Genomic DNA, 14,161 nt, shown 5'->3' with positions numbered 1-14,161 from the left:
AACTGGGATGGCTGAGTCACAAATCAATTGTTACTTAGTTGCTTTAGTCTGAAAAATAAGATTTTCCTTTTAAGAAAAAGTTACTCTGCAGAGTGTTTGCAGAAGACAGAAGTCATGAAGACAGCACAAGGAACTCCCGTGGATAAGCATAGTAACAGATTTGTTAAGTACTTTTTAATTTTATGCACTTTGGGCCTTGTGTGTGACCTTATCTATGGCAGTGTTATTGCGTCAAAGAACAAGGACTGGAATGGGGTGTGCCTGAGCTTTTAAGAACTTCAAAGCCTGCAAGAGATTCAAACAGAAACAATTTCATCCTAATACAGTTGATCACTACTGCTCTGGTAGGAGAAAAGGAGCAGTCAGACCAAGCTTTGAACTTTTTGGAGTTTTTTTCTTTGCATGAAAGTATTTCAAACAGGCTTACCTTTCATTTGTTAAGCAGACTCTTTCAAATTTGACTGCTTCTAAAGCTGTTCCCAAAAAGAATAGATCATTCCAGAACATGGTTCTCTACATTATGTAAACTAATTCCCACCAGTTTTATCTAACTAATGGTCAGTCTCCTTTAGGAGCTAAACTTCTAACCCCATAATGTTGGAAGCTCTATTCTGCAACCTGGTTTAATGCGAATTGTTGCTGCTTGGTTTTGCAGATTCGAAATGTAGCAGCCAATCTCTGTGTGGACAGTAAACATGGAGCCACAGGGACTGAGCTGAGGCTAGACATCTGTGTGAAGGATGGCTCAGAAAGGACGTGGTCACATGAACAGGTATTTTAACAGCTGAAATAGAAAAGCAGGGTGAAATCGTTTCTCTTTTCCAGTTCTTTAACAGTTCTCTGAGGGCTGCTTCTTTTCCTAAAACAAAGCAGGGTGTAGAAATAACTTGTGAATGATTGCTGACCTTAATGGTTTTTATGAAGTGCTTTTTAGCATAACCTTGGGAATTCCAGCCACACCTGGCTTGTATATTCATCTTAATTTCCAAAGAGAATCACCATGCCTGAAGAGCTGTTTGGTTTCCTGTTCTTCCCCACTGTGTCATAAAAAGATGTTGGTTTCAGTTCAAGTACCTGGAAATATTTTAAATAGAGTACATTGTAAAGCTCTAGCGATTGTCTGTTTCTATAATTTCATTCTACTTTAAATGAATAAGAAGCATAAGCAAGGTAAAAGGGTAAAAACTAGAAAGAAAAGGTTTTACAAAGACAAAAGATGATAGAGAGTCAAGAAAAGCTTTTATCTAGGTTTGTTAGGTAGAAAAATATTAGCTTTCAGGAGTACCCCTCCCTACCTGAAAAGAGATCTGATTTGTACTCATTGTGGCTATGAGTGCCATAGGAAAGGGATCATGACTCCGAGGCTGTCAGTCTGGCCAATGTGAGCAAAAAGAATCTGGATGTAAAGTACAGCCTAGCCATTTATTAGCACTTGTAGCAAACATTCTTTTCACAGAGCAAGGTCTTAAATTAGAAAAAATTCTCAATGCTGAGGAGAAAAAATGACCTGGCAGTCACTCCTGGCACTTTTAAAAAGCTTAAAAGCTCAGGAGAGAAGAGTTCTGAGGGGTATTTGAAGTGTTGAGGTCAAGAAATCATTCTCTGAGAATACTGAGAAATTCAGCAGGAGAGGTACATGTGAATGAAATGGAGAAGCTGAAGGATGATCACAGTTTAGCTAAGTGCCAACATGGGAAAAAGAGAGTCACTGAGAGAAGACATCTTTCACATAGCTAGCAAAGATACAGCACAGTGACAGGATGCTGAGACTAGACAAATACAGTCTTGTTTTCCTGGAAAGACATCCGAAATTCAAACAATTAATTGAAGGAAGTTGTGTGGTCTAGACCACATCACCACAGTGCTTTGTGGCTTTAAAATCTTCTAACCGAAGAGCTCCAAACCCTCCTCAAGAAGGGGGAAAGTCCTGAAACTACCAGAGATGAGAGGAAGGAGGGAAGAAAAGTGAATGAAAAGGTGAGAGAAAAATAAATAGTAGCAGGGCAAGCAGAGAAAATGAAAACTTAAAATATTCTTTGAACAAGTAACTTCTTGGGAGGAAGGGGAAGGCATGCAAACGGAGAATAGGAAGGAATCTGTGTTTCAGTGTCCTCAGTGCATTGCAACATTTGGGACCAGATGTAATAGACTCATTCTATACTAATGATGAAAGGTGACCTCATTAAAATAAATACAGCTAATGTAGCACAAAATGAGTTCAACCAAACAGCATCTCAGATGACATAAGCAGAACTAGGAAGCCTCAAGCACATCTGTGTTTGACATGCTCCAGGCCCAGCATGAATTATTTCTGCTGGGCTGGTGCGGAGCAGCACGTACCTTCTCCCTGCAGGACAGCATGGAAAGCACCGCCAGGGAACGTGTCTCCCACCAGAGGGATGCAGTTGGATTGGGACGGGTCTGCCAAGACCCAAGCCAAGCCATTTCATCGAGTTTGCTGTTCAGTTCAGTGATTTCTTTTAGCTGGTGTAGGGATGGGGGCGAGTGATGCTGCAAGTCGGCAGCGAGGCAGCAGAGGGCAGCTCCGAACAGGTGGAGCCACACGATTTAACCTGCAGTGCCATCCGTTTGCTTCTCCATCGAGTCAGTTGTTGGGATTTTTTGTGGCTTGCCGTTTGGTTTGGTTTGGTTTGGTTTGGTTTCCCAAGTGGTAGCACTGCGTTCAGAGGTTGTTATTCCCGCTGACAGGAACATGGTTACTGGTCATTTAACCACTTGTCAATCAAAATCCTAGAAATAGTGTGAGAAATATTAAAGAATCTTTAGCAGATAATTAGGCTAATAAATAAATGTATAATTTATTTATAGCTATAAATAATATATATAAATATCACTGAATTCATTATTTTAAAAAATAAATAATTTTAACTTCACTTTCAGATGATTTCTTATCTTACCTTACCACCTGCTATAATATCAATTACTGTATTGCTGGCCAACTGTTTATTTGCATCGTTTTAGTAGTGGTGATATCCTATTGCATCTGGATTAGTTTAGAAACAAAGAGAAACTAATTTTCCTGAAGTATTTCAGGCTCCTGTTATAAGACACATTCATCTGCCTGATAGATTTCAAGGGTGAGTCTGTGCAAGGTACAGCTTTTAAAGATAGCAACTGAGAAAGAAAGGAAAGAATTGCAGATTTAAGTTCACAGACTTGGCTGAAACTCACAATTCCTTTCCCAATGGAAATAAGGTAGAATGTGCAAAATACTTCATTCAGAGGAGAACCTTCACTTCTGAAAATGTCTGATTTATGAAGGTAAAATTCCTTCCTGAAGTTTCTCTCAGCTAACAGTGGAGAAACTGTGTGCCCTGTTTTAGTACCTGGCCAACAGCATCACGCCCTGTAGCTCCCAAGGAACCTGCAGGACAAAATCTGAACTTCCAACCTTGCAAGCAAAGTCTGTCACCATGTTGGTGACAGTCAGTACAAGTGACAAAATTTTCACAAAAATTGTTTTCGTTGGTTGTAGTTTAAAAGAAATTTCTCAACAAGTTCTCCTTACTTGATCCCAAAGGCTGCCCAGTCAGGAATGTTACCTGTAGTGCGTGTAGGACCACAGTCTAAAGAGGCATCTCAAACATCTGAGGAGAAAGGATGTGATCTTCCACTTGCATCACAGTAAACTGTGAAGATTTACTTTATTAAATAGTGTTTGGGAAGCAGTGAACACCCGACCAGCCTTCAGAGAACTCCTCTTTGTTGCTTATATCTTCTTGAGTTTGTGGCCTACATGATTTCTATGTATGCCAGTAGAAACTAGCAGCATGAATGAAATATCACACCTTTTATTATCATGTTTCAAAAAGCCTGGACTGACACTGAGCTGCTCTTTTAACTTCTGGTATAAATTCACAGAGACCTTGGTGGCAAATTGTAGTAGCTTGATGTGAGCAGTGCAGCAGGTGCCAGTGGTGTCACTGCCGCTAGACAGACAATGTCCTCTCTGCCACTTGATTCACATCATATTACCTGGGCAGGAATTAAAAGTTGACAGTCTCAGCAGCCATGCTGGGAGACACAGCAATTTAGCAGCCCCCAGGAGAGGAAGGAGGCCTGCCAACCCAGGGCTGTACAAGCCCCGACAGGCAAACGCAGACAAAAGGCTTGTGGCTCGTGTGGCACTTGCAGATTTCTGGTGAACAGGAAAAAGGTGGGAAGTGAGGATGAGTGTTGCTGTGATTTCTGGAAACTAACCCAAAATTAAAAGACGGAGGGGAAGAAAAGGGTCAAGAGGATTGCACGGCATGGTGTTCTTCCACCTCTGTCTTCCCAAAGCTGACTTCTGGCTTCAGAGGCAGCAAAGGCTCTGCTGGATTGATAACCAGCAGTAAGGGAAAATGACAGGCATACCTCTCTTCTTAAGTCCCCCAGCCTGACCAGGGAGTAGGCTGACAGGCAGCTCTTCTCTTCTTGGAGGTATAAGTCAAGTCAGAGCCCAGCTCTGAAATGTGGTGTCTCATCTTTGTGCAGAGCACATGTTGTCTGCTCAAGTCTAACACTGTAGTCAAAGCACAATGCCAGCTGATGGATGCCAGCCAGGCAGAGACTAATTGAGCAACGTTGTCAGGCTGAAAAGCATTCATGGTATCAAAAGGGCCTTTGTCCTGTAGATGATCCCAAGCCAATGGCTGTATCAGGCAATCGTTCTTCAGGCCCTGTGCCAATTATAGATGAAGCTGGAAAAATGCATTTTCCCCAGTTACTGCATGACAGAGCTAAGCTGCATGAAAAGCTAAAACATGAGGGCTGAGAAGTTGCTTGATTGCAAATGCAGAGAACAGGGCTGTGGGGTTTGGGCTATGTAGTATGACAGAAGGTAGAGTAGGAAAATGAACATCCTCTGAGCCAGGACAAAGGGTTTCGTGTGTCTAGCAGGGAGCAGCAGCCCCGCAGGCTGCATGTGAAGAATGAGCCTGCTGTTTGCTAATAATATGTCTGGAAATTTAGGTGCAGCCTTGTTTCAAATTGAAACTAGACAGGACTGAATGAAGCAGAGCAAAAGGGTTCATCCATTTCTCATAAAATCCAGTACAGGCAGGTCCTAGCAGCTTAGGTAAAAGGAACAACAAAATCCAAAGTGAGAGGCGATGGCAAAGTGGAGAATTTTGTACTCAGGACTTCAGCTAATAACACATAACATTGTTGCACAGTATGCAGGGAAAACTTAAGTTTTATATTGGCCAGATCTAGTGTTTACTAGAGAGAATTTGCTGTATAATGGAGGATAACCTTAGAAGGACTCTAGTCCTTCAATTTTTTGTCTATAATTACAAGATCTTAATCTTAATTTCATATATAGAGAAGTACAACCAATGTGCTGATCAAATTTTTTTCACTCCTCTTCCTCCTCCTCCTCTCTCTTCCTCTTCTTTTCTCTTTCGGTCCTAAAACTGAGTTCCTGCTTCTAACAAGGCTGAATTTATAATAGTATCACTAAGGAGAAGACATATTTGATCATTTAAAAATTAAACTGTTTCATAAAACAGGAAGCAAAGAAGGAGGAAAAAGAATCTATGCTAGTCTAAATACTGAGATCTAGTATTACACAGATCGTGGGTTTCAGTGGAAGGGAGTAAAAAATCCCTGCCTGTTACCAGGTCTTGATGGTCTTCAGAAACCATATAGGAGTGGAAAGGGCAAAGAGATAGCCTGGATCAGTATGATCTGATTTGAAAGCTAGCTTGAGCATTTTTCAGGGGTACTGATGCCTTCAGTGGGGTAGTAGACCTCTGGCCAAGGTCCAGAGAGCAGCAGGAACTGGATCCTCAGCTCACCAGTCATGCACAGAATGAGAAATTTGGAGAGCCATCCACTGGGAAAGATGAGCAAGAGGAGCTTTCTGTTGTACTAGTGATGAGAGCAAGAATATTGCAGAACTACTGTTCCACACCATTCCTCTAAGTATTTGTTATTCATCACTTTGAACTCTAGGTTTATTACTTGGCTGTAGAAAGGTAAAGGGTAAGAGAAAGAGAATAGCTTTTACTGCTTTTCCCTTAAAATAAAAGAAACTCAGGCTTTTCTTATTGTAAGGAAACATCAGCATGGCTTTTTTCTGTAGCAAATCTGTCTTCACTTGTGAAATGATAAGTTACCTTTGTAGGGAGTCCATGATGCTGCTTCTGAGAAACAGGCATAAAAGTGGAAAAAGACTTAGCCTTTTGGAAAGCAGAAATTGCTTTCAAAATGAAGTTAAAGCTGTCCACTGTATTGCACTGCAGATAAATGTAAAGTGCTGTCTGGGAGAAAGAAGAAATAAACAGGACACAGGGGCAGATTAATAAAATGCTGTCTAGAAAACCTATTATACAGAAGTAAACAGGGAGCAACAGCAACTAAGAGAGAGAACAAGGTCTTACAATAAGACATACAACAACAAAAAAGCAGATTTTCAGATATATGCTTGTATTTTGTGTCTGCAGGCCAAAGGAAATAGTAACATCTCTCAAACGTGGCATTTGGATGATGGCACAGCATTGAAGATGCAGCTTCCTAAAAGATGTGCCTTTTAGGAAGACCATGGAAAGAAGATAGCTATCACAATGAAAGAGTTAAAACCTGGGAACCACAACCAAAGTGTTCAGGGTCAGACCCACAAGTCACTGTGCTTGGGTCTGTAGATACTGGTTCTAGTAGGGAATGTACACACTGCAGGGAACAGGGTACTAGATAAGGACCCAAAGGACCCTGAGATGAGGCAGCTGTGGTGCTGAAGGTGATTTGAGCACAGTCCTGGGAGCTGCTTCTCTGGGTAATGAGCTGCATGCAGTTCCACATGAACCAGCACAGCTAAAGAGTTTCCACTAGCAAAGTTTGCTTGTTTAAAGAGAGTGTCACTTTCTCAATGTTAAATTCCTGTTTATACTGTGGAAAATCAAAAGTCCTGCAGAAAGCCAAATAGCACTGACACTAATGAAAAATGGAAACTCAGAAACCTCACAACTCTCAACAGAGCTTCTAGGTAGTAATTTACAACCTGCAGCCTGTTTTCTGCAAGGATTGGTCCTTGAGAAAGGAAAATGCACTCTGCATCTTTAAATTTGGTGCTGTCAGACCTGTCACCTTCATCTGATGATTGAAAGACTGCAGTGTCACAGCATCATGTCAGACAGATGGTGTCTAACTGAGAAGGATTCCTCTATTAACTGTGAGCCTCCACAGTTCGTCTCCGAAAGCAAGAATAAGAGCTTTAACGAGCTGTCTGTAGCTCACAAGTTTCACAAGTAAAAAGATTTAAGATCATTTAATGTGTGTTGTTTGGGGGAAAAAAATACAGTCAAGAGAAGATATGATAACAGTGTTCCACATAAACAGAAGTAAACTGTTCATTAAACACGGGAAAGGTTCTGTGACAGGAGGATCTCTCTAGACAGCTTCTTCAGACCCAAATGAGAGCTAGAGCATTATTGCTAGCAGAGGCTTTCAGACTCCTAGGTAGCTATAGTCCTAATGCATACAAATGCTGCTTTAACTGAGGTAACAAAAGGCTTTAATACAGCATATCCCCTCTCCTCTCCACAGAACTGCATCACCAGAGATGGTTTTCGTCTCTGCCAGAGGGTTTCTGACTTCCTGAGGTATATTCCACAATTGGCATCACTGAATCTTAGACAGGCAGGATCTCATTTAACCATCAGCTGGGATGTGTGGAGTAGAGAAACATGCATCAAGCTTTGTGTGTTTGTTTTAAACATTTTCCACTAATAATATGTCATTCTATTGTCTGTTTCATTTTCCAGCTCTTCACCTTTGGTTGGAGAGAAGACATCCGCCCCGGAGAGCCACTTCACACCAGGAAGTTCTGCTTTGACGCCGTTTCGCACAGCAGCCCTGTCACACTGTATGACTGTCATGGGATGAAGGGAAACCAGCACTGGAGCTATAGGAAGGTTGGAGTCACTGTGGGGCGTCTCCGAGGTTCAGGCTATCTTCAGCCTATGTTCAGTTCAGTGCAGGCTTGTGCTTTCCCATCAGAGTTGTTTTTTTTAATCCACCCCATCTTATTCCAATTTGATTTTGTGGTAATCTCTTTGGAGTATGTTCCTTTTGAGCACTCAGCTTTTCAGGTCAAATTTAAATGAGTTTTATCCAGCTCAGAGGATGTCTGTGCTGGATCTGTTGCCTGAAAGGTTTTTTTTTTTTACCATTCTGGCACTTCACAATGCTTGTGTCATTTTAACAGAGGCACTGTCAGAAATAGTTTCATACAAAGTGACAGCAGCAAGAAATGCTTTTTAAAAGTTAAATACTATTATTTTACTGCATTTTAAAGATTACAAGTCACAGAAACAGCTCATTAAAAAAAAAAAAACCCACACAAAAAACAGTGCAACATTAAAAGCACTGCTGTAAGCCCAAAGGCAGGAGTTTATAAACTAAAGATAAGCAGCTTAGACACTACTCTGATCTGCTAACTTTCAGCCCTTTTTTATAAATAACTGGAAACAGGAGGTCAAAGTAGGAACTGTCAGAGTCTCATTTGGGGCAAAACATCCTACCAAGACTACCAAGCTGCTGCTGTTAGTTTTTTTTAATGGTTAATCAGCAAGTTGCTTTGATGGAAGATTTCACCATTAAACTTTGAATTCCATGCAGGATAAGGACGTACATTTCTCTGAAGTGGTGAGGATTCCTCTCACATATCCTTCACTTTGCCCACTGTGCCTTGCCTATCACCTTGCTTAAGCTGAGGCCAAAGTACCAAAAATTGGTCTTTGCTGGATAAACCTCAATACTGCTTTCTAGTTTAAAATTACATATAGTAGAAAACTAATTCAGAATCATTAAAAATAATCTTGCCCCTACCGTTTTTCTGAATACCTACTTATTAGCCTGTGCCTTTTTACCCTTTTTTATATTGCAGTTGGAGGATCCACCACAAGATTTTCCAAAAGTGTTTAGAGGATATAAATTTTCATGACTGTACTGCTGTATATCTGTCTTTATAATGCCATAATAATGCCTTCTTGATTCAAAATCCTTCCAGTTAATCTTTTTGCCTACCCAAGCTGCAAGAAAAAAGCTTTCATACCTTTAGCACTTCATCGGTGTTTAATGTAGCTGTTCCATAAGACAAAATGCAGGACTGGAGCTATCCTCTATAAGGCTCATCACCTTTGATGAGGACAGAATACAGCAGATAACTAAATTTTTTTTTTTTTAAATATGCAGTGTGAGATCTATTAAATTCACTGCACAGCTTCATTTTTAATTTCCAGAAGGCTGACAGGACTCATATAAAAATTCTCAGTGCAAGGCAGGCATTTCCATTTCAGCAAGAAACACCACAACATTTTGTTAGAATGAACGTACTGACATAATCTTAACTGTAATGCCAACCTAACAGCAAACTGATCAGTTTGCATAAACCTTCCAGTTAAGAAACCGCATTGGAATATTAGAATTATGCATACACAATATTCTTTAGGTGTAGTTTTGGTTTGGCTACAGACTAAATAAACAAGTAGTTATTTAATGTTTCACATAGTCTGTTTCCTCAGATACAGGGCAGATTTGCTTTAGAGATTTTTGGTGCTACAGCACCAGAATCCTAATGAAATAATTCTTATCTAGTTTTGAAAGCATTTTGGCAATAGGAGTTATAGTGTTCCAACCCCCCCCACAAAAAAACCTGTGTATAAGGAAAAGGTGGTGTATTAGTTTAACTGCATCTCTAGTAAAGACCTTTACCTAGAGGATGCATGCTGCTAACATTGTACCCTAAATGATAGTAGTCTGGTTAATAAGCAAGTGCCTCATTTTAAAAAACAGAGCAGGTCAGCAACTCTGTTCTATTCTCTGCACCATCTACAGATGCTGTAGCTTCCTAATGGTCACATATCCATCCTACCAATAATTTTTCCCATTTTTAGGAAAAATGATCTTCTTGTCATCATCTTAATACAAAGGATTTCTTACAAAACTGTCATAGTGCTCCTATAAAACCAGAATATAAGAGATTTTTATTCTTCTGAGTCTCTTCTCATGATCATTTGCATTGTGGAGCCACTGGTAAGAAGACACTAGGGCTGTAAAGTGATTACAAAGTGCTGCAAATACATTTTGAAGCCAGGAGGTTTCAAGATTCTGTATTCTTCCTGCGTAGAAACCCTAAGAACCTGTCTGTGGGTGTTTGCAAATAAAAATACCTTAAATATTTTAGTGGCAAGGAAAATACATTAATATTTACTTTGGGTGAGGAGTGCTCTTCTGAAAAAAAATCCAGCTTATCCCCATTACCTTCATTTTGTTTCTCCTTGCAGTGCAGTCTCAGAATGTGCAAACTGGATTCTTCTCACATGAGTGATACCAAAACTACCACTAATAAACATAGTCAAAAAACTACTCTTATTCCTATACTGCTTAAACTACATCTGAGTGTTTGAAAGTCTAATAAAGTCTCTGATATTAAGTTATCAGGTTTTTAAAATCCAAGCCAAAATACTGGTGTACAGCCAACTATACCTTTAAGAAAACTCTGTAAGAAGCAATGGAGTAGAGTGAATCCAAGTAATACTGTAAACACTTCTGTGGAAATAGAAGAAGATTAGTTTAATACTGGGGAAAAAAAGTATATTGACACCGTAATGGGGTTCCCATCAATGATGGGAGTAATGTGAGAATTTAGATAGATAAATGTAAAGAACCTGAAATTATTAGAGATATGGGAGAATTATGTCATCCCAAGCTGAACCCATTTCCTTGACTCTCTTTGAGATTCCTAAATATGGCAGAGCCAAAGATCAACAACTGCCTACAAATTTCCATTCTTCCCAGTGAAGGAATACGCCCCTGGTTTTCAGTGTAGCATTATTATTCTGGGTTGACAAGAAATACATTGGTTCTGATAAAGTATGATTCAGTTTATGTGCCCTAGTCCCATTAGTGCTATTCTAGAGCGCAAGGATCCAAGAGAAGGCTGATTTAGTAGGTCTTTAAAAAGAAACAATTGTGCAAAATCAATTTCATTATATGATAATTCTACCCTGAACCTGGTGATAATGGCAGATGCTAGACTGACAATGTCAAAAAGTGTGCCCAGAGCAGCATGGTTTGCTCATACTCTCCTGACAGCTTCAGGGGCAATCTGTAAGAGTAAGTTCACTCTTCATGCAGTAGGTGCATAGATTATTTCCTCAGACAACTGAAGGCATGTCATTGTGATAGTGGCTTTTATCATACAGACATCTGTCCTGCTGAAACTACACTGGGGCTACCAGCTAATTTCAGATAAACTACTGCAGCCACCAGCTGATAATGACTTCCAGTTGCTATTGACCTTAGCCATAGTTATAGCAGTGACCTTGAAGAAACGAAAGGCTCTGTGTCTCATTACCAACCCCCTGAACTGTCAGGGCCCATTATCTTATGGACAAGTTTCTCCTTCTGCAAATAATCTTCAGGCTTGCCTTCATGCAGAAGGAAAAAAAAAAAAACAACTGCTGTTCTTATGTTAGAAGTGGCTCCACAAGAGCTCTTGTGGATTTTGATATTGGTGTGAAGAGGAATTTTTTTTTTGGGGGGGGAAGGTCTTTTCTGGTATGCACACAACTGTTACCCCTTGAAGTCCTGAGCATGTTTCCATTGAAATCTGTAAGAGCAGCAGACTTTGACCTTAGGTCAGTACAAGCTTGAGATGATAAATTAATAGGCCTTTATACATAGCAAAGTCAGCTAGAATTTTTCCAGAGTGGTAACTGTGTGAAAGACATTCTTTTCTCCTAATAACCAGACTTTCTCAAAGAAAGCACCAACAATGCTTCAGTCAAAAATTGCATCCCCTGGATATTTCTGTGAGAAGAAAGACTGCCAGCTCTCTTCAGAAAGACTGAAGTGTTTTTCATAGCATGCTTTTTGTGCTGAAGCTGTTTCCTTTCTCCTTGTACCAGCTAACCTATTAAAGCTTCTAGTATTCCAGCTTTGGCTTCCTAATAACTTGGCTGACCCTCATGACCAGCTATAATGCAAGGAAAACCAGATGCCACCTTCCTCAAAGGCTCCACAGCAGGCAGGGTCACTCAATCAATCACTCACAGAAGGACAGGAGGAGTGGCAAGGTGCACATGGGTGCCTTGGGTGCCAGGCTCCACAAGGTGCTTGGGAGTTCCTTCAGGCACCTCCTAGAAAGGAGGTGAGAGAAGAGCCCTTTGTACCTGGTACAGTTAGCTGCTGCTTGTAAGCTGAAATATCCTACCTACTCACCTTGTAGAGAAAACAGAGCATAATGGAAAGGTTTCTACTCATTTGGGTTGGTCCTGTTGGATTTGAAGGCATCCCTCTGAATTGCAGCCTTGTGTGTGTGTGTTTACTCACTGTTTTGGTGGATGAGTTGATGCTGGAGGTGAAAACCAGTGGTTATGAAAAAAAGATGTAGCACCAGCACCCTCAGCCAAAGCATGAGCTGCTTTTGACTTTGCTCTTTGTTGCACATGTTAATATAAAAAAACCAAAGGGCATTGTACCTACCAGTGTTTCACAACCCCCAAAATCAATCCACTTCATCTTTACTAAATTCAAAAAACAAACTCCTTCCTTTTTCAAAAGTGTTTTTAAATAGCTACTAGTTCTCATTGGTTTGGTGTTATGTTTATTTTCTTACTTAATTTTTTAGTGTGGTGTATCTCTTGTGAAAGAGAAGTTCCTGTATGATTGCTGCTTAGTATCCAGAGCAGTTTTATGATCTTTAAGTCAATTTGACAAGTAGCATTTTTTTTTCCTCCTCTCACAACCTTGGCATGTAGGCACATCCTGGATTAGTATTAAAATACTGGCAGGGCATGTTTGGCAGGGAGTGGGAAAGCCTGTATGTGCTTTACCAAGACTAATCTGAAATTTATTTCAACAGAAAGAGTAAATATTTAGCCCCTGGAAACCTTCAAATCATCTACTCACTCACGTATCTTCTCTCTTGAGCACTTTGCTATGTAAACTAAGTACATTCAAACTACCCAACCCAACTAGTTGCTCGTCTGAGTAGTTTCTGCTTTACCAAAGATTCATAGTCAGGTTAGTTACAATTTCCTCCAGTTTTGTGAAGTAAAATGAATACAACTCATCAGCCTACTTATAATCTTTAAAGCAACTTAATCAACACTTACCCTCCAAAAATCACCATAGGGAGCCAAAACAGTGTTAGTATTTCCTTCTTATTAGGAAAGTGTATTTCAGTGGCTGGTCTTATCAAGGCCATAGGCAAAGTTTGAATTTCATAGGGTGATAAATAAGATAATCAGTCCTGTGTCCATCTGTCCATCACACTACTTCAGTGAATAATACATTTTTAACATCTTCATCAAGCTGAAGAATATCCATTTTCCAGACAGACAGTCACAGATTCTTCTACCAGAAGCATGATAGAAACTATGGAAAACAAATAAAAACTAATAAATAAATAAAGCCCAACCTCTTTGCAGGTTTGGATATTTAAATTGGTTCCAGGCCAGAGTATGATATGCAAGGACTATTAAAAGATATTCTATTTCTTCATTATTTTATGCAGTAGTTAGTTGAACACAGGAGAAAATGTCTCCTCATTCTTTCATGAATCCACAGTTTCATGAAGGATGATAACCCAAGGGGAAAACTCACTCTGTTCTCTACTGATTCCTAATAATAGCTGTGGTTTACACAAGGTTAGCACACAGAGACCACAAAATCACCTCAGATAAAGCTGTGTTAATCCACTTACAGATAAAACGAGGACACTGTCAATGACTTTGCATTTGCTACTTAATTCTTTTTTTTTTCATTCCTGTAGGACAAAACTTTGTTCCATCCGGTAAGCAGCAGCTGCATAGATTGCAACCCAGCTGAGAAGAAGATTTTCATGAACAGATGTGATCCTTTATCTGAAACTCAACAGTGGATTTTTGAACATACTAATATGACTGTTTTAGAAAAATTTAACAGCAAGGCCAGTTCCTAGAAAGAAAAAAAAATGAACACACCTAATTTCATACAGACTGCAGACTACATATTCGCCAGCATCTGGGTCAGAGGAGTCAGGAATTAAATTTCCTAGATCCAAGAAACATGTTCTGATGATTGAAAAAATGCCACAGCAAGAGCCAGCAGGCTGTCCTTGTGGATGTACAGTATCTGAAGAACTTGGCCAAGAGCCTCACCGGATGCTGCT

At 40.0% G+C, this 14,161-nt stretch overlaps 1 protein-coding gene across 1 annotated transcript in view; it reads left to right on the top strand.

Moving 5' to 3' along the window:
- The window catches only part of GALNTL6 (polypeptide N-acetylgalactosaminyltransferase like 6), a 408,048-nt gene extending 394,097 nt beyond the window's left edge, over positions 1–13,951 (top strand). Inside the window, exons 10-12 of the mRNA XM_054383096.1 lie at positions 656–772; positions 7,767–7,916; positions 13,784–13,951. Coding sequence (XP_054239071.1) covers positions 656–772; positions 7,767–7,916; positions 13,784–13,951 — 435 coding nt within the window. The remainder of the gene's footprint in view (positions 1–655; positions 773–7,766; positions 7,917–13,783) is intronic.
- Positions 13,952–14,161: the final 210 nt, after the last annotated feature.

This window comes from Indicator indicator, chromosome 8 (assembly GCF_027791375.1).
Source record: "Indicator indicator isolate 239-I01 chromosome 8, UM_Iind_1.1, whole genome shotgun sequence".
NCBI lineage: Eukaryota > Metazoa > Chordata > Aves > Piciformes > Indicatoridae > Indicator > Indicator indicator.
This window is presented reverse-complemented; position numbering and strand designations above follow the sequence as displayed.